This window comes from Polyergus mexicanus, unplaced genomic scaffold (assembly GCF_030449975.1).
Source record: "Polyergus mexicanus isolate NDT 795.1 unplaced genomic scaffold, iyPolMexi1.0 SCAF_13, whole genome shotgun sequence".
Taxonomy (NCBI): domain Eukaryota; kingdom Metazoa; phylum Arthropoda; class Insecta; order Hymenoptera; family Formicidae; genus Polyergus; species Polyergus mexicanus.
The window spans coordinates 8,426,813-8,454,512 of NW_027223333.1; the positions used below are offsets into that span (position 1 = coordinate 8,426,813).

At 32.0% G+C, this 27,700-nt stretch overlaps 2 protein-coding genes across 10 annotated transcripts in view; one reads left to right on the forward strand and one right to left on the reverse strand.

Moving 5' to 3' along the window:
• LOC138938969 (nicotinic acetylcholine receptor alpha7 subunit) overlaps positions 1–27,700 on the reverse strand; it is a 170,381-nt gene that overhangs the window by 115,030 nt on the left and 27,651 nt on the right. For 2 of the 4 annotated variants that reach the window (XM_070306393.1, XM_070306391.1), the window contains exon 2: positions 3,803–3,945. The exons of the other annotated variants lie outside the window; for them this stretch is intronic. In XM_070306393.1, coding sequence (XP_070162494.1) covers positions 3,803–3,945 — 143 coding nt within the window. The remainder of the gene's footprint in view (positions 1–3,802; positions 3,946–27,700) is intronic. 4 annotated transcript variants of the gene reach the window in all.
• Positions 1–27,700, forward strand: part of Zir (dedicator of cytokinesis) — a 169,258-nt gene that overhangs the window by 93,338 nt on the left and 48,220 nt on the right. The gene's annotated exons all lie outside the window — the stretch shown is intronic.

Sequence of the window (27,700 nt, forward strand, 5' to 3'; positions counted from 1 at the left end):
TTTCTATACAAATATTATTATATTAAAAGATAAAATTGGTTGTTTAAGTTAAGCGTAATAAGAATAAATAAGTATAAATATAACAAAAAAATATATATTTCCAATTCATGAATATCTATGGGTATAAAAGAGAAATGAGATCTTTACATAAAGCCGATTTTTTATCGATATTCGTCTGAAGATAATTTCAATAAACGATATCTCAATAACAAGTGTCATACATATGGAATTATAACGTACAGTTTTTGCATATATTTAATTATTGATGACGTTTTTATATCCAATGACGTGTGTGTCAGATATGTCTGAATCTTTATGAAAAAAAAAAAAAAAAAAATAGATCGTAGCGCTTTTTTCTACTTGTCGTATTAGAAAAAAAAAATGAGGTACAATATCGCGCGCAACATCAACTCCCTACAATTAAATTTCCGCCAATTAATTCAGTGTGCGATGACATTAAAAACTTCTTATTGATTGTTTGAAAATAAAGTTAAAGTATGTATATTATCACAGTATATGCAGGATCTAAAATATCTTTTTATGATAAAAAAGAAAAATGATTAAGTTTATTTTTTAGATACACTAAATTAATCTAATTAAATGACTAGAGACAATTCCAGATACTATATATTTTTTTTACACATCAAACACACATTTCGTACAAAATAAATATTTCTACAAGTCTTCATAAGTTAGATACGGAATTGCAATCGAAGAATCGTATTTCTTAACAGAATTGCTTTAACAGAATTTTAATTTGAGACTTGTTTATTAAAATGTTTAATATTAAAAATTAAAAAGTGCTTTTTGCTGTATTCGTGGTAATCTTAAGATAGTTTTACAAACAAGTTATTACGAAATCATTCATGCATTATACACGAATATTTATCTCCCTCGGCATGTAAAGTGACTTTGCAAATAAGTAGCAATAAGTTGATATTTTACGCATGCATTATTTGACTGGGCTTTGCAGAATACTTGCGACAAACGTGCAATGATACGCGAAATATATATCCGAAATACGCGATAGGCAGTGACACGTACACGTGAGTGCAGATGCAGTAACATAGTTGCAACGATACGCGATCTAGATACAGTACACGCATATAGAGATATGCATACAGAGGCTGATTTGTATTCCGCGATGCGAATATCATATAAGGATATAACATATTTTAATAATCACTGCGTCATGCACTCCGCGCCTGTGCAAACGTGCAACGATTTTAAATAATTTCTCGTTATTGTGAAATTTTATATTTGTATATGTATCTCCATAATATAGAGAAAATACATACAGTAACGCTGATAAGAGAGTGGATATACTATAATTATTTAACCGAAAAATAATCGCACAAAATATTAAAGAAATATAAAAACATTTTACTTCAAGAGTATACATCTTTTCATCGAAAAAATAATCTTTAGAATTTTTCATAGATAAATTAGCGATATCGTCTTCCTCGATATGTTCGCGCCGAAACATTATTATTAGATTCTAATACGATCATAATGCCGCACGCTCTCGCAACCCTTGCCACTCGATATCCTTCTCGGTAGTTTATCGCGCATCCCCCGGCGTTGCGTCGAAAATTGCAGCGTGCAACGTCCAAGATAAACGGCGACACAAGAGACGCGTATAATGCACACACGTACACGCTCGTGTACACGTTAGTACGCTATTTATATTCGGGATGTACGCGTGCACCGCGAAGCTGACGATATTGCCTTTCTCGATTGAAACGGGGTAGCCGGGGGTGCAGCGAGACTAGGCGCCAGCCGACCATACGGATTTCGGAAATTAAAAGCTTCCTGTTTCGCGCATACGAGAAGAGGATTCGGTCGTTGTTTCCTTGGGGAAGTCGTGCTTCACCGCCGCCGTTTGACCCCTGCCACCGAATCGACGCGAACCGCGGAAATAGAGAGAAAAATGATAAGGGTTTACGAGTGTTAAAAATAGTTGTTCCAGCACTGTGAATTATTTTGATATAACTATCTGAAAACTAACTACTACAATAAATCTAAATCTCATCAAAAAAAAATATTAAAATAACACATTAAAAGTATTAATATAATTAATAAAAGCGTTCAGATGATGGTTCTTGTCATTAAAAAATAATTTTAAATATTAAGAAAATTTATATATATTTACTTAATTTTTAATTTTTTTTTTAATGACAAGAACTATCATCTGAACGGTTTTATGATATATTGTGTATATATATATATATATATATATATATATTATATACACATAATATAACAACACTGCAACCTGAATCTTCGAATTAATTTGAAGTTGATTTATATTTTTTCTGATTTTAAAATATGCTTTTCTGCAAATTTTTGATATATAATTAAATAAAAAGATAGTTTCTTATCATTATTTACACGTCATTTAATGTACGCAAGAGGTTACAAAATACATTCTTTTAATTGATTATAGAAATGCGCTTTAATAAAAGTAATCAAAAGAATATACGAACGGTCGAGATTAGCAATTTTCCGAAGACGATCTCGACGCTATTATCTTGATTTATAACGTGTCGGCGAAACTAAGCGAAACTTGAGTGTCGATCTGTGACTTTGATCGGTGCACGCGATTCATCTACAAGGAGCTGAAACTTTAGAGTTCGCCAAAGTCTGTACGCTATTTGTTATGCTCGTCTACGAATCGCGGTGACTGAGCTTGATTCGCTTCAATGTCATTTTTGTCATAAACATGCATTGCTTATAAAAAATATACGCCGGTAACGTACACTCAAATCTATTATATATAATAAAATCGCATAAAAACATACACAATGACACTTTTTCTTAATAATAGAATCTACGAAATCGTAGATAAAATATGGCGCAAATTAGTAAAGAAATAAATTCCTTCTATCTCTTGTCTTCAAATATCTTTCAATTGATATTAATAAAGCAAAAGTGATATTAATAAAGCATAAAGTGATATTAATAAAGCTCTTCACATATGTAAAGCAATCTGATGAATAAATTTAGTAACTTTTAATCGAGGGCGAGTTTAATGAATTGTAAAAAGTAAGAAAATTTTATTATGCGTAGTTATTTTTATAACAAAAATCATGAACTATAATTAAAATCAATTATATACGCTTTATTATCTTAATATACTGAAAATTATACGTTATTATAATACGATTATTCAAGATTTCTAATATACGAGTGTCATATTACGTTGACGAAACATGTTTATATGTCGTGCATACATCTTAATATATCTACCTAAACGCGATGAATTTTTGTACATCACCAGTGATTAATATTAATAAATCGCGCGATTTACGTAGTAATACGATGAAATATGCTTACATCGCTAAAATAATACGTTATTAGTCATTAATTCTGATTATACTTGACATTTTTTGAAATTTTGAAGAACTGATATTGATCCTCACGCGGAAGCTTTTATATAACTAATCGGATAATAATCAGACAATGGCTGATCAAATAAAAAAAAAAAATAAAAAAAAATCATACACTTTAAAAAAAAAGAGAGAGAGAGAACGAAAAAAATTTCTACATAATATAAAAATACCAAAGATGTCTGAAGAATATATAGGATATTTTTTTATACATCCTTGTAATTGTTAAAATGAAACACAGAAATATAAGTCGCGCATATAAGTAACAAGGGAAAAATATAAAGATTTTATAATATATTATGAGCAATGATATATAATCTATGATGCGGAAAATTGAACGCGTCGAGGATTCGACGGAAAATCGATCTGATGCCGAATGAGATATGTTGAAGAAAATAGTGTTTGACACTTACGACGTCGATTATTTGCATGAGCGTGAGGCCGAAGCTCAGCACTAGGGGTTCGGACTCGTTGCCCACCGGCCGCTCCAGCACATTGTACGAGTCCAGCAGATCGTTCAGCAGCCGCTTCTCGTGTAAACCGCCACTTACCAGCCCTGCCCAATCACAATCAGTAGTCAGTGAGTAGTTTGCGCGTAATCAGTCGCAACGATCACCTCGTCCTTGTCGCCGACGTCGCATCGCCTCGCTTCGGGAAAAAAACGTAAGAAATGGGAGTGGGAAAACGTAGGAATGATTAATAATCGTCTCTCTCTTTCTATCTCTCTCTCTCTCTTCTCTTCTCTATTTTTCTGCCGGCGTCCGAGCAGAGTTTATCTTCTTAGGACTGCGAGCGCAGATGTACCCCCTCCCCTCCCCCCCCGCTATTTAGTATCTACCCATCCCCGTTGTTACTGTAACCACCCCGATTCCGAAAGTTCTAGACTACTTTTCGCGAATACTCTCTTTCTCTCTCTTCCTCCCTCTCTCACTCTCTCTCTCTCTCTGTCTCCCAATTCTCGTCTCCCTTTTTCTATTCCTCCTCCTCTATTTCTTTCTCGCTTGCTGTCTGTCTCTTTTTCTCTGTAAATCTCTGTCTTCTTACCCCTTTTTCGCTTGCTTCCTACCATTACGATCTGCGGTATCTTTCTTGAATAAATCACTTCTTTGTCTTGCTTCCTTTACACTACTCTATCGCTTTTTATTAGACGGTTTTTCCTTTTTTGTTTGCCTATTCTTTTCCTTTCCTCCGTCTGTTTTGTTTATCTTTAACTTTACCATCTTCTCTCTCTCTCTCTCTCTCTCTCTCTATCTCCCCTTTCCTCTCTATGTCCCATTATGTTACGAATAACGAAACGTTTTGTTCAGTTAAAGTACGCGAAAATTTATGGTTCATAAAGTTTAGTAAGTTTCAAATGATTGTAGTATTAATAAATTTGAAGTTTTTACAGCTTAACGTTGTTTATTACATACTTAAACACACTTGACATACTTAATTATCTTTATAGAGAGCATTTACAAAATTTTTATTTATGTAGTATTTTTTTATTTATATAATTTTCATGTTATCCTTTTATTTTAATGCATTTGTGAAATATTGAATTTATATTCACGAAGATAAATAAAATCTTTTTATTGTTGTATATTGTCTCAAAAACACACGCGTATCAAAGAGACAATATAAAAATATAAGTTTTAGCAATTTAGACGCGATGCTAGAAATTCGCGCTCTAATAATTAATATATACTAGGCCGAGCGTGTTCAATGGATTAAAGCACAGATTACTGAAGTATTTGGCCTTGTAAATAGCTACATCGATATATCGAGGATCTGATACTTGAACCAAAGTTTCATATCGCGGCCGGGAGTTTATCGACGCTTATCGACATCTCAGGAAGTAAGATAGCTTAAAGTTTAACTAGCTTAAAGCCGAACAAGTATCTTTTTCATCAATCACAATCCAAATGGGAGAAAGCGATATCGAAATATTTACATTCAAATATTTAATGATATTATACATAATTGTTTGCAATATGAAATTTATTTATTTATTTATTTTTATTAGTAAAGAACACATGTATACATTGAACATACGTTATATATATTTTCCCAATTTTATTTAATCTTTTTTTGTCAAGTTTGTAATTATTGATAGTTTGATTCAATAACCAGTTTTTAAACACATCTTGATATGTAATAAAATTTTAAAATAAAATTATTAAAATATAACGACTTAAAATTGAATTAGATACCTTTATTTTAATTTGTTGCTAAATTGATAACTACTAATATATCTTGACATTGGAACAAAGAAAGAATTCTCTTTTATTCGACTTCTGATACACAAAAGATACAACATAATACTCGCAATGCACTTCGTACGAATAACGAGAAGCAATATAATTAATACAAAGACTTGTTCTCGTCGCTAAACTCTCCATCGACAACTGTAAAATCCGGACTTGTTGCACTTTGTGTCGTTAGCATTAGCGTTTCCGTCGGAGGACGAGCGAAATTTGCATTACGTATACGCATTTACATTGTAGCCCGCCCATGAAAGTCGGAACAAAGGTGCAAGGATACGAATTTAAGCGGCATGAGGCGAATCTACAATCAAGAAAAAATATGCGTAATTAAAGCACGAACATCCCTTCTGCATAAATTGTTCTACAAAGGGCGCAATAATGCTGTGATAATAATCACGTTTCAGGACAAGCGTTTCTTTTACATTAATATAATTTGTGAAATACTATCAGAATACCGTATAAAAGAAAAGTAACTTTTTGCATCATAATTATATAATATAGTGTGTGTGTGTGTGTGTGTATATATATATATATATATATATATGTCATATTAGACTAAAATATTTTAATAACTTTGCTATTTCTCTCCCTCTTGCTCTTTCTTTTATTATACAATAACTTTATAAAATCTATTTTATAATTTAATGATGGGGGACAATATAATATTTTGAAAACTAAAAAAATTGTATAATGAACTAAAGTTTAATATATTTTAGTAGATAACAATGTCCTGTTTGGTGATCTATTTTTATCAATACATTTAAATTTTACAAATGCAAAGTATTAGATACGAGTACATTTCCTCGCTACTGACGGCATCTCGTCGCATCTTTGCGCAGAATGATTAAAAATGCACGTACCGGTTTCTATCCGACGCTTTCGAGAAATTCTCATTATCCGCGCGGCATCGTTCCATTTCTGTCGTACATGTAAAGAAAGCCACGCCACAACGTAAGCCAAATTGTAAAATTCTTAGACATACAGCATCCTTGGGAAATACGGTGGATAATTGAATTCATGAATGTTAAAGAAAGAGAAGAGCGGGATAAATGCGACTTCAAGACTTCATGGATACACCGAGTAACAATCGAGTTAGAAAATAATATTCTTCGTTAATTATTTTTGTTTAGTTATTATATCAGTTATTTAATTTGCAATATAATAAAAAGAGCGATTAATTTTTATATAAGTATATCTCTCTTAGAATTCTCTCCAAATTCTTTACAAGCTATAAATTCAATTTTTTGGCTTGTTTATTAAAAGAGAAAATCAATTTTATATGTTATAGACGGTAGGACGCTCAATCACTAAACTGGCTTAGAGCTTATTCTTGAAAATACGACGGGGCATTAATATCTTGAAAGCTTTAAATAGGAGACATTCTAGCATAATCTAATCACTAGTATAAAAACGTCCCGACATTCCGAGTTTCGCGTTGAGGCTGTGGCTTAACGATAACATTTTATCTTCCGGTAGAGTAAGAGTTTTAACTTTCATATACACGGCCGTTCACACGGAATTTCGTAGTTACGGTTCTGTTGTGCATTTTATTCCTCTTTCTTCGCGAAAGATCGGGCGTTTTTATAAAGTCGTGCGCGCATGAAACGAAGAAAAGAATCGCTGACGCGCTTAAACATCATATATTTTTTTATTTCAAGAAAAATTAATTTCATTAAGCAAAAATGATCCTCGAGAAATATTTTATCGTTAAATATGTAAAATGCGCGATAATGTGAATAGAGACCTTGATAAAGAAAGAATTTAGTAAATTAAACAACTGTCTTAAACATTCTCATTTCCTATTTGGCTGCAGAAGAAAGAAGAGAAAGAAAAATTTTCCGTCCAACTATCATTAATATCAAAGACTTTGATAAAAGTATTTATAAAAGTAAAACTATAACAAAGATTATATATTCGTTAATAATTTTAATATGAATTATTCCAAAGTCTTTTTATTATTATGCAACATAAAATTTTTATAACAAATTTTAACAAGTATATATTGTTAGAATTAATACACAATATATAATTAAACAAAATATTTATTAATTATGAGAAACGAGGTTTTATATATATGTGGTTTAAACGATTATGTATTATTTTCCTTTGAAAGAGACTTATGCGGATAGTTTCTCACACAATTCACACAAAGGACATTAATAACATTCCTGCGTGTATGGGAACTGAAAGTTCTTATGGTCGGACTTTCATACAATTCTTATTGAGATTTGAATTGTGGTAAGTGCGCAAAACTCAGTATTCTTCGAGGTATAAATAAAGATTACGTCGCAAAACCTTGTCAGGATTACCAGATGGAAGATTTGAAAAATGGATTCGGAAATATTTCTTCACCGGACACACGTGGCATCATTTATGAATACAAATTTTACATTTGCTCATGAAACGCTTCATTACATATGGCATATTATATATTATGCCGTATATAATTGATAAATATCAAAAGATGAAAACTCATGCAAAAATCTTTGCGACATATTTTGATAAAACGACAACAACGGACAACAGTAACGAATTTTCCAACATTTTGAGAAGTGTCATGCTTTCAATTAAATATTACGATTCTATAGCGTACGTTGCATTGTTTGCGTGCTACTGCAAATTATCGGTCAATTCGTCGTATCGACGTATTAACGTTTTGCAAAACGAATCGTCCTTTTCTTGCTATTTTACATAGCCAAACGCAATCGACAGTTTGACAAATTTTTGAAATATTGACTTTTATTCCCGTCGATAAGAAGAGACATTGTCATGGTACGTGAGATAAATCTAAAGCTATAAAACATCTATATCTATACCTTATTCATGCCGTATTTTTGCCATAAATCTACACTGCCATAAAATCTCTGATAAGACGGCGAGCAATAAAATATCATGAAATTGCCAAAGAATTTTTTTCTCGTCAGACTCTTGTCGCATTTTGCGATAGATGTATTATATAATACTTTTATTGAACATGTGTTTGTTGTATGTATGTGTATGTGGGCTCTACACATGCGATATCTTTGGTAATGTTGCATAATAATAACTGATGCTCTGCCATGGTATGAACGCGCATTGTCGAGATGCGTTAATAAGGAAGATTTAAAAAAAGAATGAAAAGATATGAATTCTAATTAAAAGTGTAGTTGACTGTAGAAAAATACAATTAATTTTTTGATGAATTTCTCGCCCACACACATACATATTATATATATATATATAATGTGTGTGTGTGTGTGTGTGTGTGTGTGTATGTAGGATGCACATTTACTGCAGAATATCTGGGAATATTCGTGAGCGCGATCTCGACAAATATTGCAGAATACGCCGAATAATTGAAATATCACAATAGGCGTTACGCACTACGATCGCGGCAGATAATGGTCAATACGAATCGATCTTATGACAACTGTTGGTAATTTCGTACCGAGTGCTTATGTCCAACAGAGTTTACCTCGACATTTGGGCCTGATTTTGCGGTTAATTCACACGCAAATTCGCCATCGAGAACGTAGTCGTCATTGGCGTCCAGCTGCGTCGACCGACGTAGATTATGGTCGTTATAGTAAACGTCACAAACAATTATACGGCGAGACAAATGTTGCGTTTATGCGAGCAACTATCTCGTTATAAACAGAATTACAAGATGAGAAGCTCTCTTCGGTTTGATTATAATTATAAGCGATCCAAAATAACTTTCAATTTCCAATTTAATTAAAACATTTTTCATACCATTTTCAATATTAAATATTACTTTTACTGTTTTATATAGTAATTAGAGATATAATCATTATTCTAATATTTAATTTTCTATCCAGTTGAAAGCGCTAAAAAAAAGTATAAAATGCTGAAATCTTCTTGAACAAACTGCAAGTATGGATTTATCGTACCAAAAGAATACAATGCAATTGCGAATGGTTTTGCAGGATTAAAAGAGATAACGGATATTGCTACGAACGGTTGTCCTACATTGAATCTTGCGTAAATAATATTAAGTGAATGGGGCGATCTGTTATTGAATTGCACTTGGAAAACTAAAAGTTTGCTGACATATATTGATGTAAGTCTTTTTAGTTGCTCCGAAGAACTTATTCCTAAAGTTTGTCCGATATTTACTAACATCTTATATATGCATTATGATACTCAAATGTATATTTTTCACTAAAGACATCAACAAACACTGTGTCGTCAGTACCATAAGTTCACCTATTTACTATTAACTAAATAAATTATAATGTAAGCCCCGTATTAAGAGGACTTTCGCGATATTTCGAAAAAGTAATTTATTTTTTTTTTTTATAAAAGAAATAAATATATGTTTTCAAAATTTATCTGTTAAATAAAACAAGATCTAATACTCAAATAAGCTTGCGACAACATCACAGTTTTAAATCCGACATTGAACATATCGAGAGTTGTTTAATACCGGAAAGATTCGACAGCAACTATAAAATAGCTTGGATTTTGGGATACTGTATCAGTTAGATCTCGATTAATCGCATCGTCCAATTGCACGCTTAATTGTCGCGATTGCGGTCGATTCGTTTAATAAATCACAATCACCGATTTGAATTCGCCGGATGAGCTGGCGCGATTGCATTAGCATCTCATTACTCTCTCGCGAACGTCTATAACGAGCCTATAATAATTGAATTTTGACGAGTGTATTTTCCCCCGCGAAACCTATGCTTTCGGCGCGTCCGCTTATTCACAGACAACACGTGTCGTCGAACGTGTCATATGTCTGCAATACGAAAGCAGGATACAATGAAGGCTTGTTACGTGACACAACTTCTCTCCGCGTAGTTTGTTACCGATTACTAATTAACTTGATTATTTCTTTTTAATCGTCATAATACGCATGGCGAATTTATTTACTAGTTTAATGCTCGTATTGTTAACATCGCTCGTGCATTGGTGATGTTCTCTTCTCGATTGATTTTATACGGAAATAAAATCTGCCCAATTGCGAGAGTATTTAAATTTTTATATTTTTACCCGGTAAATACACTGCTCTTATACTTTAAATTAAATTAGATCTATTAAACAAAACTTTGACAAAATTTTTACAAGATTTTTCTTATAAATTTTAAGATTAATTAGCATAAATAGAAATCGAAAATAATTACAGTGTTTACTGCGGAAGAGCAATATAAAGAATTGTCGGAATTTTACGGAATAAAAATGTAATCTTTCTAGACAAGAGCTATGGATTTAAAAGAAACCTTCCTACCATAATGCAATCGCTCGCAAAGCCTTCGCACGAACTGTCAATTTCTCTTTCCAGTGCATTTAAACTGGTTGTGAATCCGCAAGCTCCGTTGCCGAGCGGAAGTCACGTCCGCGCGAGCAAAATCGATTAAAAACTTTTCTCACTCTGCGCGCTGTTGACTCCGTATCCCGAGAGCTGTCTTTCGAGAGTCGCATTCCGAGATTTGCATTTTTGAAGGCGAATTGTAATATTATATACACAATCGGAAAGAGATTGACTAGGTTGGTAATTCGAAGACTTAACTAGTGGATTGTTTACTGTTCTCAAGAGCGTCTTTTTGCAATTATCATGGTTAAAATCATTAAGATAAGCTTTTCAAGGTTTTAACCTTTTTTACAAGATTTCGGTATGCAAGCTGAAATTATTTGCGGGAGAGATAACACAGATAGATTTGACTCGAGTCACTTTTTCATGAAACCCTCCGTAGATTATTTTCTTATAGAGAGTAAGCATAGGCACTTCCAGATACTTTTTCAACTAAGTTCGTGTACGGAATTCTTGCCAGCAATCTGGAACCTTACTGCACATCGATCGTGTGTTACGATCGAGTTCACTTCTCGACGACAAGATCGCGTCTAAAGAACGTAAATGTTCTCCAAAGTAGGATTCTAGTTATCGGCCTCAGGTGGCTAGAATCAGGTGACTTGCACCAAGCTGTGAATAAGCAAGTAGAGAAGTAGTTCACTTAGAAACTAAGACATGGATTTGCTGAGATTCCTAAGCTCATAATTAGATTTAAGAAAATGTGAGAATAATGATGTTCCAACATAGAATTTAATTAGAAATCTGAGAAAGAGAATGGTAAAAACGCGAGAGAGGGAGAGAAATAGTCAGAATAATATATTATTCGCTAACAATTGTGTTAATATTTTACAATTTCTAAAATAAAAAAATTTATTAGAAAATTATATTTAACATTTAATTAAATACAATTTTAGGAAAATATTAAAAAGTTTTGTTTGCAAATGTATAAATCATAAAAATATATATTATATATAAAAATACTTAAAATTATATATACTTTTTCGTGAAAAATTATTCTAGTATAAGTAATTTGATTTAACTTTTTTGGTAGAATTTTGGAATATCTGATTTGTGAAAGATTACTTTATTTAAATAATTTAATTTATTTTGTTTGATATAAATTGATTGTATTATGATTTTTTATTACTTTAATTGAATTAGATTATAACACGAAATTCTTTGCTGATAATAAAATGAATATTTTTCACATTATTTTCTTCTTCATTTTAAGAAAATCATATACTCCCAATTTCTGTTTTGCGTTTTATTCACGAAAATGCACGATTATTTAATCGGAATCATAAACACTAGATAAACATTTGATTCATCGTATGACTTCCACGAGGTTTCGAATTTGATGGAGCAGTTAATGACTAATTTGATTTCAATCGTGTAGAAAGAGAGCTCTACAATTAAACAAATCCAAGCAATCAATACGTTGTTTTAATTACAAGCGACGCGCCATCCATCGATGAGGCCAATTATAATTACAACTTGACGCGCACTCGCGCGTGCTCTTTTGATTTTAATTAATACGCTCTATCGATATAATTGATGCGCATCGAATCTTTATGAATCATTCAATATCTCTTTCAAACTTTCACGTAATATTACTCCAACAAATCGAGTTCTATTAATTTCAAATTAATCGATAGAGCAGACATTCATTACAAATATTCGTATCGTCGAGTTCAATATTATTTATAGCAAGACTCGTCAGGCGGTTCCAATCATCTAATCAAGCTCGAGATTTTTAATTAACGAATTTCATTTATATGAACGAAATTGGTGTGATTTAATTTGAATTAACCTGAGGAGATATATCGCATTTTAAGTAATTCATTGTCAGTTGGGCAACAAAAATTGTAAAACATTTTAAATTAGCTTAACGTTGAAAGGTGTAATATGTAAATCTATTCTCTTTCGCCTTAATTAATTTATACGAATAATTTTGTTTCTCTTTGCACGATAAACTGTTTGCGATGAATCAAGCGAGAAAAAGTAAACAAAGACAAAATAATGAAAAGCGACATAAGCGTTACGAATTTTGCAAATTTTATGATATGCAAATCCTTCTTCGTGGTTTGCTTTTGTCCGATTATCCACACGAGTGCAACAACTCATAATTGTAACGTTGTTCATTGAGTAACAAAAGACATAAAACGTAATGATATAATCATAAAACTACGATCGCGCAATAAAATCGCGACGAACGTTACAATCTTCTATCACGCCAAACAAATACAAGATAATATATTCGTCTATTGCATTCCCCATTGTCATTTCACATTTAAATTTATCCTTATTACAAAGAGTGTCGCACATTGGCTATAAATTTAGTTTCCATAAATGTATTAAAAAATGTGTCTGTTATTAATTATGTAACTGATAAAAATATATTTGAATTTTTTTTAAATTAATTTTTTATTACTTTGCCCATCTTTCTGAGCTGGAAAGGAAAACACGTTTATACAAAATTAATTCCGTTCTCGTTAGCGTGGTGTTTGCATGGGTAGTTTGCGATCAGAAACCGATCGGCTTCATTGCCGTTTAATTACTTCCGGAGCTGATAGTTTCGATTGTCGAGCATGGGGCGCGACTCTGGAGGTAGCGGCTAATGAAACAGGCAAAGGATGGTGCATTATTCTCAGCATAATGGCGAGTCGTATATTTTGCGTTCACTGTATCAGGTTCAGCAAAGATGGAATAAATTTTTAAAAAATTTAAAAAACAGAGAATTTGACAAAAAGAAACATACACAGTGATCCTTTGTGCTCTGCATTAATTTTATATAAACATATACAAAAATAGTTTGGTATTATTTTATCTTTATTGTAAACTAATTTTAATTTATTTCTTTTTTGATTCGCTTCTGATAATGATTCGCTTATCATGTAAATATTATACAATAATTAGTTAATCAGACGTTAAATCGCTTTTTTAAAGATCTATTCTTTCGTTTTGATCGCACACGTCTGCTTTAATAAAATCATTACGATGTCCAGCGAGGAAAGTACAGCTCGTGCCGTTAATAATTCAATAACTCGAGCTTATCTTGTCCAGATCATAAACGCAATTTACGTCTTCAGTGACGCGTGACGATCTGAAGAGCGGCTCCGGAGATCTTCGTCCTGAAAATCCCGCGGGATTTAGACATTAAATACACTGGCGGTGTGCGCCACCGCTTTACGATAGGTATCTAGCCGTTAAATAAACAGGCCGGAACGGCCGCTTATTCATCGCTACGTCTATTGTATGCCATACTTGACAAAATTACCATCTGCAATTATGAGTGCCGGTCGTACTTGATCAGTTTCCGGTTGTCATTCACCGGTAATTGATTTTTAACGAGTTCAGCGATTCCATCGAGAATTCCAGACTTCCGGGAATTCTGGTAAAGCGCACGCGAATTATTCTCTCTGGACGAACATTGTGCTAACTAATTTCGAAAGCGAATGCTAAGATATCTAAGATGAGAATTAAAATGTTGAGCATTAAAGTAAACAAAACTCATGCTCAACTCTCTCTCTCTCTGCTTGTTAAAATGTGCGCTTAATGGGAAAAACTTTCGCGTATACATATTTTGATGAATTATCTGAATTATTTTATTGCCAAATTTAATTAAAAATTTTAATTTTGCTAAATACATTTTTTTAACAGAAAATATAATACGTATAATGAAATATAAAATAAGAGATTGCACTCATAATACAATTTATCAGTGAATGTTACAGTTTTACCTCTATATAACGTCATACTATTATACTTTATATTCGTGGAAATCGAATTCCACGCGGCAACGAATTACGACTTATATTTTATAATAGAAATAGCCTTTACAGATATTTATTTAATTTCGCCGCAAGGGAGAAATTATAATTATCTAATTTAATGTCACGATTGTGGATAAGATTTCGCGTATTGCGAAGAACCATTACATTTTCGCCGGTCGATGTAATCAAGAAAATGTCCATTCGCAACGACTATGGGGTAATATTCGCGTCGTATTTGACTCGAATGGAGAAGACAATTCTCTCACGACACTTGAAAAGAATCGAATTGAATCAACACCGGGAGATACAATCGAGGGATTCGATTTTATTACAACACGCGTGCGTTTTATCACGCGCGATAGTATAATAGTAATAGCAGCATTGTACCTGTATCTACACGGCTCCTGGACCATAAAAGATTCCTAAATTTTTACGACAAAGCTCACTTATGTTCTTAGAACATTTCACGCGAGAACAATTTCCAGATCTATCAAAAGGATCTCTGCAATCTAACTTATATGTGAATATGCAATGAGCATTGATATCATTTAATGTGATATATATATATATATATATATATATATATATATATAATTCACCATTCCATACAGCTTTATTTCGTCTATAATATTTGAATCATTCTTAATAAATGAAATTCTATTTTACCTATATATCAAGCATTAGCTAAACTTTTCTGTGCGTTTCATGAACACATTTAGAACTCCGGACTGTAAATAAATATTTCGAATATTTATTCGGTCAAATATTTTATCGACTAAGTAACCCCAAAATTTCACTTTGCAATGATTTCCGGATATATATGTCTATCTTTGATAATAAATCATCTGTCGCTTTTCAGCTACTCAGATAAGCAGTTCGGCTGATGGGGCACGAATATTACTTCAGAATTCCGCCATTAACGATAAGTTTATCCTTTCAGCAACGCTATAGCAAGCATTGATCACAGTTAACGATATTAGGTTCACGAAAATTTCATTCGCGGCTCAAATCCAAAACGTTTTTGAATGTTTAAAGTGCCACTAATAAATCAGGAAAGTAAAGCACGTTTAATTGGCACACAATACAGTTAATGTTCTATTTATCACCAGTAACATATATACAAAGTGATTCTAAAGTAAGTGACCTGTGAAACAATCGGTTCTAGATAAATCGAAGAATATGACCGCAAAGTTTAACGAATTAATTTTTAATTATCTAATATAAAAAAAATCAGTACTTTAGTTTTATTTATTTTTAACAGTTTTGTACTGTTTATACGCTCAACTTTTATAAAAAGAAACCTGTATTCGGGTCCCTTCATTCTATTTGCATTTATATCCCACGAACAGTACAGAAAAGTGCTCCTTATATCGATAATACTCGAGAGAAAAATACTGCAACGAACTGTCGAATAAAAAAAATTAACGCCACGTGCCGTACTCTATTGTATATATGTGTTAAAAAAATTTAATGCTCCAATTACTAGCGTGGCGGATAGAATCCGCAACTACGCGAAAAACAATAATGCGCTCAATACTTTTCAATATGGTTGCGTATCAATACTATAATTAATAGCTGCAAGACAAACTTTTGTAAATTTTGACATCAAAAGACATTTTCTACGAATCTCTCTCTTCGAAGATTCAGAGTATAATATGCAGAAATTAATATTATAATAATTATTAATAATATTAATATATGCAGACATATAATATTTATTGTAAGGCGAAAATTAGAATCAAACTTGCATACATGTCGCAATATACCATATAAAATAAATATTACATGATAAATAAAATTATTGTATTATAGCTCGATATTTTTATTAGAAAATATGGAACGATTTCAAAAGAGAAGCGTATAGATAGTTCGTAACAAGACTCGCTAATTTTTCAGCGTGCGTTTTCTTGAAAGAAAACTTTTTAGCATGTTACAAGAGACAGTTTGCGGCGACGATCAGCATAGCCGGTCAAAAATAGGAACTTTCCGTTCGAGAAGACGGTACGGGCGTAAAACGGGGACGCGCGAAGTTTAATTCCGGAAACAAGATTGAATCTTGTAACGTATGTGCCCTGAGAAGTATGTGCTTCTACGTTACATTCCGTTACATGCACGGTTACATCCCGCTGCGATACCGTAAACGTAGCTGCGATATCGCTCTACGTAACCACGAGTAATAGCACGTTGCTCTATAAATAGTTGCGCTAGATATTTTTTGCAAATAAAAAAGCGAGGGTACTTCGCAACGAGAGAAAATCGCCGCGTAAAAATGCAGAGAAAGTCGCTGTTCTATCCATTGCCGATGAGCATCCAGAAATTTCATGGAAATGTGCCAAATCTTCGAAAAAATTTTAAACTCGCTTTAACCAAAAAATGTATGCACGGTTTCGTTTTTAGGATATACATACATTAGCTATTTTCTTATATTACAAAATGTAAATGTAAGGAATTTTATAACATATATGTTTCGTAAATTGAAAAAAAAATTTCAAAATTTATCATATTTATTATTTTTTTTAGTGTTTTGCAATGTAATATGAACTCGGTATAAAACGTAATATGAGAATAGAATTAGAGAATATACCCTATATAATACAATAGCTAATCTATCGGATAAATTCGATTAATCGTGTCGATATAAACATTCGTGCGTGAGAAACAAGTTTGTAGTAATAATAAGATTAATTAATGTTTCATTTATCGTCGTCATCGATACTTTGAAACATATCGCAACGTAATATCTAACGCTACGAACAATGACTGAGGACTCTAAACAAAGGCTAGAAAAATATTATGTCTATCTCTGTTTGAGACTTTCGAGATTATATCACGTGCCGCCTTCGCGAGTAGTACACTTGTACATTACGGAAGACTTGGCGTATGCACGCTCGATTACACGGTAATATTGCTTTGAGGAAAAAGAACATCGCGGAGAAAGCTGCTGCGCATTACAAGTAAAAATAAACCCATCAAAGGTTGATAAATTTTTTTTCCCATCGCTTCTCCATCGTAACGTTACAGAAAGCTGTTAATTATGTCACGCGATGATGCCACGTGTAAAGACAACGATACAATGCAACACTCTTACAATAGAAATATTTATATAATGTATTAATTTTTTGCATTTCAAAAATATCGCGACATTAAATATCTTTCCTTAAAAATTTTTTTTTTTAAACAGAGGGACAGAACATTCTACTCCATCCTCTAACAAACGCGTCGATTCGCACAAGCGATCGATTGATTTTTTTTTTTTTACTTTGAAAGCGTTTTGTTGAATATTGTTTTGCTTTCTTATTAACGTGATCACATCTGAAGCGTAACAGCTGCTGCATAGACGTGATTTCCTACGTGAACGTTCGCCGGGACATAAACTTGCACTATAATTACCGCCATAATCTGAGATATTGATTACGTGGCATACTAAATCAATAACCGTCACTACATTGTGGTTGATAGTCATTGAAGGAAACCATAAATGGTTTATGGCGTGCGATGAAAAGGAGGATCTTCACGTTTTGGTCGATAAGAAGATTTCGGTTAATATGCTTTCATAGTAAAGTTACTGGACTTGTTATATGCGATATCTCAGATTATAATGCTCTGTGGTTGATCGTCTTAGTTTATTAATAGACATTTTATGCGATATCTATAGAGGCACCATAACTACTCAAGATTCTGTTTGATTATTTCAAAATACTATTCTTTCTACTATGTCGCACTCAATCTGTTTCTGCCTACGATTGCCAGAAATAGACGACGCATTTATATTTTCTTCTACACGCAGTATATTTTATATATTCGCGTAATATTCTTCTACATTTTTCTTGAACGTATTATGAATTATTAATTCGCAAATATCTCTTTAGTATAAAATGTATAGAGTACTTATTTCATATTGCAATTATTTAATTTTTAAATATTCGAGAAATTTTTACAATAAATTGTCTCTTTTAAAATATATTTACTTAATTTGTTAATTTTGGAGATTAACTAAAATTGTATTTCCACAATATAAACGAGTTCCCTATCACTTACATATAAGAGATACAAGGGATGTCTCCTGCTGTCCGGCAGCAATACATACATAGCTATAGGACAAACTTGTGATTTTTAAAGAGAAAACTTGAAATATGTGACCACCAACTTTACAGCCATCTAGTGAAGTTACTTTCTCTAACAATAAGTTGTGTACCATCTGCTAGAAACACTCTTCACAAACATGTATTTCTATTTTGAAACGTAGTGAGTAACTAAATTTGAGTATCCACATTTCTATATAAGTAGTTATAAATTTTAACATTTTAATATATTTAAAAATTCTTTAAAAATACGTCTACATTATATATATATATATCTTTACAATTTTTTAAATTATTACTGAAATAATTTATGTTCTATAAGTAACCAGCTCTTGATAAAAAAGTAGTAATAACATCACTGAAAAAAATAAGAAGTTACTCTAAAGCGCGAAATAAAAAGTCTCGTATATTTTCTCTGATCTTTTACCTGTAATAATAGGTAGTTACACTGAATCCTATATTTTAATTCCACTTATTTCTTTGCCGTAATAGATTACATAAGTACACTCGAATCTCTCTTTACTTCAATTGAAATATAAGAAAAATAATTTGTGGCTTTAAGTCGAGATTGTGATATTTAAAAGTATTTCCCCCGGGTATACTGCGCGCCATAATATATAGATAGAATACAAATATACACTATAATTTCATTAATTTCTTCAGGAACAATGACTATATTTATTTAAATATATTTAATACCTTCGACAAATTGCATGTTTACAACAAGAAATAGAATTTAAATTTTTTTCTTACAAAATGATTTTTTTCGACGATCTATTGCTGTAAGATCTGATATTTGTCTAATATAATTTAAAAATGAGAGATAATTTATCTTATTTAATTTGCATTTATGAAAGAAGGATTGTACTTGAAGAGATTAACCATATCTGCGCCTACCATCGAGCAACACTATTCCTTTCGCTTTGGTATTTTATTTTCGAACTCTGTGTCCGTCTGCAAGTTATAGTCCGTTGGACTATTATTCCCGGCGGTATCTTAACCTTAATTCAATATCGAGATAGAACTGATCTAGTATAGTAAATGACGATCCTATAAATACTTTTAATGTCCGAAATTTAATAAAGAAATAAATAACATATTTTGGCGCTGTAACTTGACGAGAGACTCAAGGAAATAATCGATTTCCACGACAGAAATATCTTTTATTTATTTTAAACCGTTCCATAGAATTGTAAAATGATAAATTATTAGAATTCTGATTTGCTACATTATCATAGAAGGATCTTATTTTAAATGTACCGACTTTTTTATTCACGTCTCAAATCAAAGTGTAATTTAAATTTAAATGTTTACATTCTCCAAGGAGATTTTGCCGGTCATCGGACAATCAAATGTATTCTACTAAATTTATTTCTCATTCTTGTGAATAATTTTTCAATAGTTCTTCGACATCGTTTGCATCTTGTTATCCGTTCACTCCTCTATCGATTCAACTCTTTATCGACATTTATATCTAAATTATTTAAATGCATAATTCAATGCTGTATAGTTCAATACAGAAAGCTCTTGATAAAGAAAAAATTGACTTAAAACTCATCAAGGAACCCGTGCTTAGAACAAGTTTGATCTCCTATATGATCCTATATGTACACCACTTCTCGTCTTTCGATTATCATAAAAATCCATTATTCCTTCAAGATACATTATCTGCAGCGGTATTGCGTTAGTTTTACAAGTATGCGAAAGTAGATGTACGTTACATGCTGCGTAAAGCGGAGTATTCTAGCAAAATGGCGCAAGTATCTTCTCCGAAACAAGAATATATGCTTATATGACATCATCCACCGACCTGCATTCTTCGCGTTCCTCGGTGTTCGCGTTCCTTTGCCACGTTTATATCGTAAAAAGTTTATGTCCTTCGCGCATGAACGTTCAGCTACAGAATTCGTCCAATGCGCCGGATTTTTCGCTCAGACGATCTCACCTTATTTACGATTTATCATTGTTTCGAAACAATACCTCTTAACATATGCTAAATGTCACGAGCAGGAATTAAATTTTCAATGCTCCACAAAAGTTACAAAAACCGTATATTATATCAATGGTCACTTTTCCATTTTCATGCGAAGAATAATTTTTTTTTTTTTTTGTAAAAATTAATTTTTTTAGCAAAATCCAAAAATACGCAGTTACAGATTATTTGGAATATAATATTTTATATTCCCCCTCCCCTCCTCTCCAATACGATTAAATGATTTTTTGATTTTTATCAAACCGACAATTTTCAAAATTTATTTAAAAAATAAGAAGGAAGAAAGAATTCTCTATATATATTTTTAATTGTCTATATTATATTAATAATACCATGTGTATCTGAATAATATATATATATATATATATATATATATATATATATATATTTTCCCAACTTTGTAAATGCAATAATTACTTCCAATAATTATCTTACTCAATCAAATTCTGGGACGAAAGCGTGCTTTCAATTAAAATATGAACGGGTTTTCCTATACTGGGGAAATTACAGCTTCCGGATACAGTCAATTTAGTGAAAAGACGATAATATTTTAAGGCCACGTAATATTTTTTGGTTCCACCGTTACAGCAATTCTGGTGTTAATCGGATTGGTTAATGATTTATGATCTTTCCCGATCGCTCGCGCGGCTTAACATGTCACAGCAAGAGCCTCGACACGTGTGCTGCTGTGAGAAACAGCCCTAAGGATATAGCGTAGACGTTAATATCATATTTTACTGCGCGCTCCGAAACAGTCACCGACCGTCCTGGTAAATCGATTCTGCGGTCTTTACGCTTCATATGTATAAATGTCTTCACTTTAACAGATAGAGGCTTCTGTTCCTCTCACAGGCTCACAATAGTGAATACGAAAATAACGAACCCGAAATATTCGAATTGTCAAAATAGGTTTTTTTTTTTTTTTTTTTTTTTCCATGGAAAACGATACGTTTAAAAATATTCAATATAAAAATTCTCTGTAAAATTTAAATAAATCTTTTATATAAACATTTATGACGATTGTTGTACGTTCGGGAGAAAAAATGATCGATCCGACGTTTCGCTAAATTCACAGCCGCAGCAATATCGCCCGTCACTAACGTTTCGACGGCAAACATTTGCGGCTTTTGGCGCAGAGAGATTATTAAGCTGTCCGAGAAAAATATTGTTTTTATCGTTGAAACAAAGCAGAGCCGGCGAGACGCCGTGTCGGCCCGCCGAACGCAGATGATTAATAGCGCGATTGACATTGGTTGATGACGGGAGGGACGCTTCTGATAATTTTGGCATGGAAAATGTTTTTTCTCGAAAGTCTAAATTAATGCTGAAGACAGCGGTTTCAAATCTTTGCGATTCATAATTTTCAAAATCAGGAACATCCCATCTGTCTTTTAATTGCAGCATAAAATTTAAAATGAATATTTCTTTAACGTTGTTTTTTATATTTTCTCTAAATCATTATTAATATTTTTCTTAGAGTTTAAGAAACATTAGCGACACATTTGATTTCTATAAATATCCTATCTCTATTTGTTTATGCTTTTTTACTTAATTATATGTAAATTTACTTACTTTGGTCAATTTTTACCAAATAATTTGTCTTAATTAATCTTTGATCTGTTTAATATTCATAAATCTGTGGCCCGTACGACTTTCTGTGAAGTACTTTTTCATTTGGACTTTGGAGTGATGTCGCGACGTTTACTCTCCGCCGACGTCGAAGCGACGCGAACGGATGGTAGTTCGGACAAGATCCGTTATCCTTCCGCAGTTTTCTGTCGTATTCTCGTGAAAAAGTACCGGCGAAGCGGCCGGGTGGCGTGCGAAATGTAAACGGATTGCCCGGACTGCGCACGACATTAATGCCCAAAGTTGCACAGTGGGCTCTCTTTGCTACTTCCGGTGCGCCGCGACTGAGACTCTGATATATAGCGAGCTCTCCATGTTCCCAGTATGTTGCAGAATATGTTGTACGCATGGATTTAACCCTTTCGTGTCCCCAATCGCGATGTGTTTTTTCTTCATTTGTGATATGCAAACGTATACATGTCGTCATAAAACGATCGTAAATCACGCAAACACCTTTATATACTGATACTCATATTTTAAGCGATATTCTACTTAATTTAAGATTTATTGCTTTTAAAACATTCGAAAAATAATTAATATTTAATTTTACATAAATTAATGAACTGTAAATAAATTTACATTAATATGATCGTTGCACCATGATATAGGTAATTACATTTTAGATTTCTCTAAGAGATGCCAGAGGAGATAGAGTTTATGTGATTTGTCGCTAATTTAGTCGGTTGGTTGATCAGTGAGACTGCAATCAATTACATGATTACATCTGCGATTAGTATCCGTATAACGATATTGAATATACCTACATACAGTATATTAATTTCTTCACGTTTCCTTTAATATTAGATAAATTTATGACACTAAATTTATTTTTGAAATGTTGTGAATTTTACATTGATAAAACTTTATTAAACTTCATCAAGTACATTGTGTGAGTCATTGAGATTGATCCATTAAAGAATTTTAAAATTATTGAATAACGTCGAAGAACAATAATTAACAAGCAAATATAATCAACAATCGAAATAAAGCATGTGAATTATTTTTCCAAATATTAAAACGTTTTTAAAAATATTTCCCGATTTAAAGTTACTTTTATATTCTATTGATGCAACTTTATCTCCATTATATATACACGCAATACCTGATGAAATAAATTACAAAAGTATTTAGCGTTAAAGCTTCACGCGAATTTTGAAAATAAAATATTTTTATGTTAGCGCGTTTTTATATAATTAAATTTACGGTGTTAAAATATTAATATTATCATGCAAGAAATAATATGCCTACAGATATTTTAGAATTTGACAAAATACAATTTTTACACGTAAATATTGAATCATGATTATATATATTCCTACAAACAAGCGTACCTCTACAATTTTGATTATAATCATTAGTAGCATAATAGCCGCACGTACGTGCGATTACGGACACTGTATTTTATTATACATATTGATACAACGTAACGATTGTTAATGAATTTAACGAAAATCATATTACGTGGCCATAATCCATTAACGCACGCGTAAAGTAGTTACCACGCTTTTAAAACAATATATAGATTGATGCATCAACACGCGAAATTTCTTTATTACTTCAACGAAATCATTTCAGTTCAAAGATATATTAGTATTTACAAAAGACATAATTAAGTCAAGTTAATTAGATTATCGTATACTGTAAATATAATTATCTGTTTTTATTGTATGCGTGATTAAATGGAATCATATCGATGAAAGAAAATTAATTTTTTAATTGATGTAAATTTTTAATTGTATGAAAGATTACTTTCAAATTTTGGGAGGAAATAATTGGAGAGAGGAAAAGTTCTCGCTCGGTTAGAAATTAGCATTATTTCAGGATAATCCGATTCTGTTTTATTGTACGTAAATTGAAATCCGGTTTGCCGAAATTGCGGGAAACTTTAATCCCCGCTGTTACACGCTATTACTGGGTAAGCCAACCGCCACCAATTTTCGCTAACTTACAACGTCGTATGCGTGTCTGAATTAAACGGATAAAGAAATCCAAAAGATTTCGTTCCCCGGTTGGTCGGTCGAAATTTAAGTCGAGACGAAGATGAATTTTCGAATGACCTCCGTTAAAGTAAAAGTCAAGAGAATGGTGTTCTTTCACGAACATGATATTTGTCCTTCATATTTCTATCAATTTCAAGAGATTCACCGTACGATAATTCAAAGTTCGCTCACGTCGCTCGCAGATATTCTCGGTAAACTTTGCGACGACTACCTGATTGTTTTGAATTTAAGACCGACCTCCATTATCTCTTATTGAAAGATATGAAGTTACGATGAAGCATTTCTAATCAGGTGTATGTAATCGCCGTTTTGCTAATCTTCGAAGAATATTTAATTTAAAGTTTTTTTAAAATATATATATTTAAGTGGATTTCTTTTTTTTTTATATAAAATAAAATTTTAAAAATAAGACTAACAATTAGTTAATGCTTGAATCTATAATAATTAAAAATTGATATTATCAAAAGTTTCATTTAAAAGCTTTATCTTTGATTTTGAAGGAAAAACAGTTTTTTTTTTTTTTCCTTTTTCAAATGACTCGAAGAACACGCGCTGAAGTTTGTATTATTATTTACGCTGCACAAAATTAATAGGGTTTTATTGCATTGGTTGTTCTTATTTATATATTGGTATCTATACAATCTTATAATCCTTTAATCATGCAATCCTCCAAGCTTAAGTTTGATACCATCGATTAGATTACGTTCTTTGCCATGGGTCAAATCATTCTTCCCTGATTGGACAAGCAGATAAAAATGCAAGGAAATAAAACGAATAGAAATAACCGGGTATCTCGTATGCGCGGATTTAGGTCGTTCAAAGAGACAAATCTTTCGCAGATCTGATGACGAGATAAAAGATACAAAAGCGCGTTTTTTTCTCACTCTCTCAGGGGGAAAGAGGTTTCGAGACAGTCACCATACTTTCTCGGGCTGTGAAATCAGTCCCTCGGTAATCTTCATGTAACTGTTGTGTCACTTTTGCGTCGTAATGCAAAAAGAAAAGGAAGTTATCTTTCGTCTTAAGAAAGAAAATTAACTGTCGTTGTGCTGTCCTTATTACTGCCGCACAGAAAATTCTTTTAGCTACAAAAAGGATATTGATGGTTCTTAATTACATACTTTTTTTTTCTCTCTACCCGAAAGAATTATTTCAATAATAGATAATTATCTTCAAAAAAATATTGAAAATATTTTTATTAAAATATTATTATTAAAACATTTTTATTTGTAATAATAGCAGTTTCCTAATTACGAACTTTATAAAATAGAATTAATAATCTCCTTAAGATGATTAAAAGTACTAAATATTTAAATAAGAGAGATACGTGTTATAATTTATTAAATCTTTGATTTTTTACAAGACATCGAGAGAATCTGCTGTTAGAGGGAGTGTTAGCTAACTTGGTGATTTGTATCTCAATTGGTACATTATATCTTTGTCTAAAAATATATATTTAATTACCATAATTTCTTCAAGAGTGATGCATGCTGCTCTATTGATCTGTGTTCTATCATCACATTAGAGTGGTCCGGAGATCCGACGAAGGGAAGCTCAAAGTTCGCGAGCGAATCTGGGTCGGTCCCAGACAAATCTCTCAGCGATGCATGACGAGATAAACACGCGAATACAAAAGAATAGCGTAATGTTACGTTTTTCTGCGGCACATCCAATGCAGCAGTTGCGAGACCTCGCAGTCACACAGTAAAGATTTCGCGGTAAAGATTCTGGCTCAAGTCCTCCGAAAACAGGAGGATAAACGGTTGAGTGAAAAAGCTGTTTATGCTATTAATCCGAGTATCAATTTCCGATAAAAATAATATATATATATATATATATATTTGCAATGTGTTTTGTTTCAATATCTAAACGATCTAGATTTTATAACAAACAAAAAAATGTCTTGCTTGATTCTGGCGATCAATTTTTGAATAATTAAATTAATTAATTAGTCTTAAACAAAATTAGACGTGATAATATTTATATATTATGAAAAATACAGTTATTATTACAAGTATAGTTATCATTTTCTAAATATTATAAGTATCGAAAAAATTAAAATTTACAAAATGAAGAAAATGAGAGATTTCTTAGCGGTTGAGATATATAAATTATATACATATTTATAAATATTTAGAAAGTTACGTATATATTCTCAGTTATTTATTTCATGATTGTATAATGCTGTTTGTTTTTCGTATTTCTACCGTAATTCTGCCGTGCATTTTTAATGAAAAACTTTTATATAACGTGCGTAAGACACGAAAAACGATGGTTAATATAAAGCGCGTATTCTCGGATATTAAACAATATTATTTGCCGGGTTTATGCACGAAGAGGACAAACCACGCCATCGAACCAAACGCATAATCATATCAGCTTCAATTTCAGAAATGTAGCATTGCGGTCTTGCCTCGTGGAGTCGTAAAGCTCCAGAGAAAAGGGTGCCGGGAGGGGCGGAAAGGAGCGAATGCGGTACGTTTCACTTCGTCGTTTCTTTCGCGTCGTTGCATCTACACAAATCGATTTTCCCTTGTCGATTTCAACTCCCGATCCTGTCTCGATGACAGCGACGTTCTCGAAAAGCCACGATAGCTTTTTTTCGTATGTTTTGCTTTTTCTCCATCTTCTTCTTAGCCCTTGCACCCACAACCAAATATAAATACTGTATCTCCTATATACTCTCGGCAGGATATATTCGCCAGGAAATTACGATAAAAGCAAATAACGTTCCAAGTTGGTCTTCGAAGGGATTGTGTCTCATATGCAAACTATTTCTAAAATAAATGGACACAAGTTGAAGAAACGTATTTTTCGCACAATTTGGAATCTATATCTTTTTAAATTGTCTATTTATTTTAGAAACACACATTTCGATACATATAGGAATTTACATATTATATTTTAAAGATAATACTCATGCATGTGTGTGTGTATGTGCGCATGTTTTATAAGAAAAAATTTATCAAATCCATATTGTATATCAAACACGAGATTTAAATCAAAGCTTAAAATTATTTAAAAGTAAATAATTTCCTTTTATTATTCCAAAGATTATATTTTGATGGTTTATTTAGAAAAGTACAAAAAGTCATAATTAAAATATTTTAACACATACAGGGAAATGAGAGAATTGAAGAATAAAATTACATTAATATTTCTGTGAATCTTTTAAATTACTTCTATTCTACAAAATTATTTTAAAATATTAAAAAATCGCATTCAACGAAAACAAATAATTAACAAATTATTTTCTTCACTTAAAAAATTTTTTATTTATATTTTAAAATTT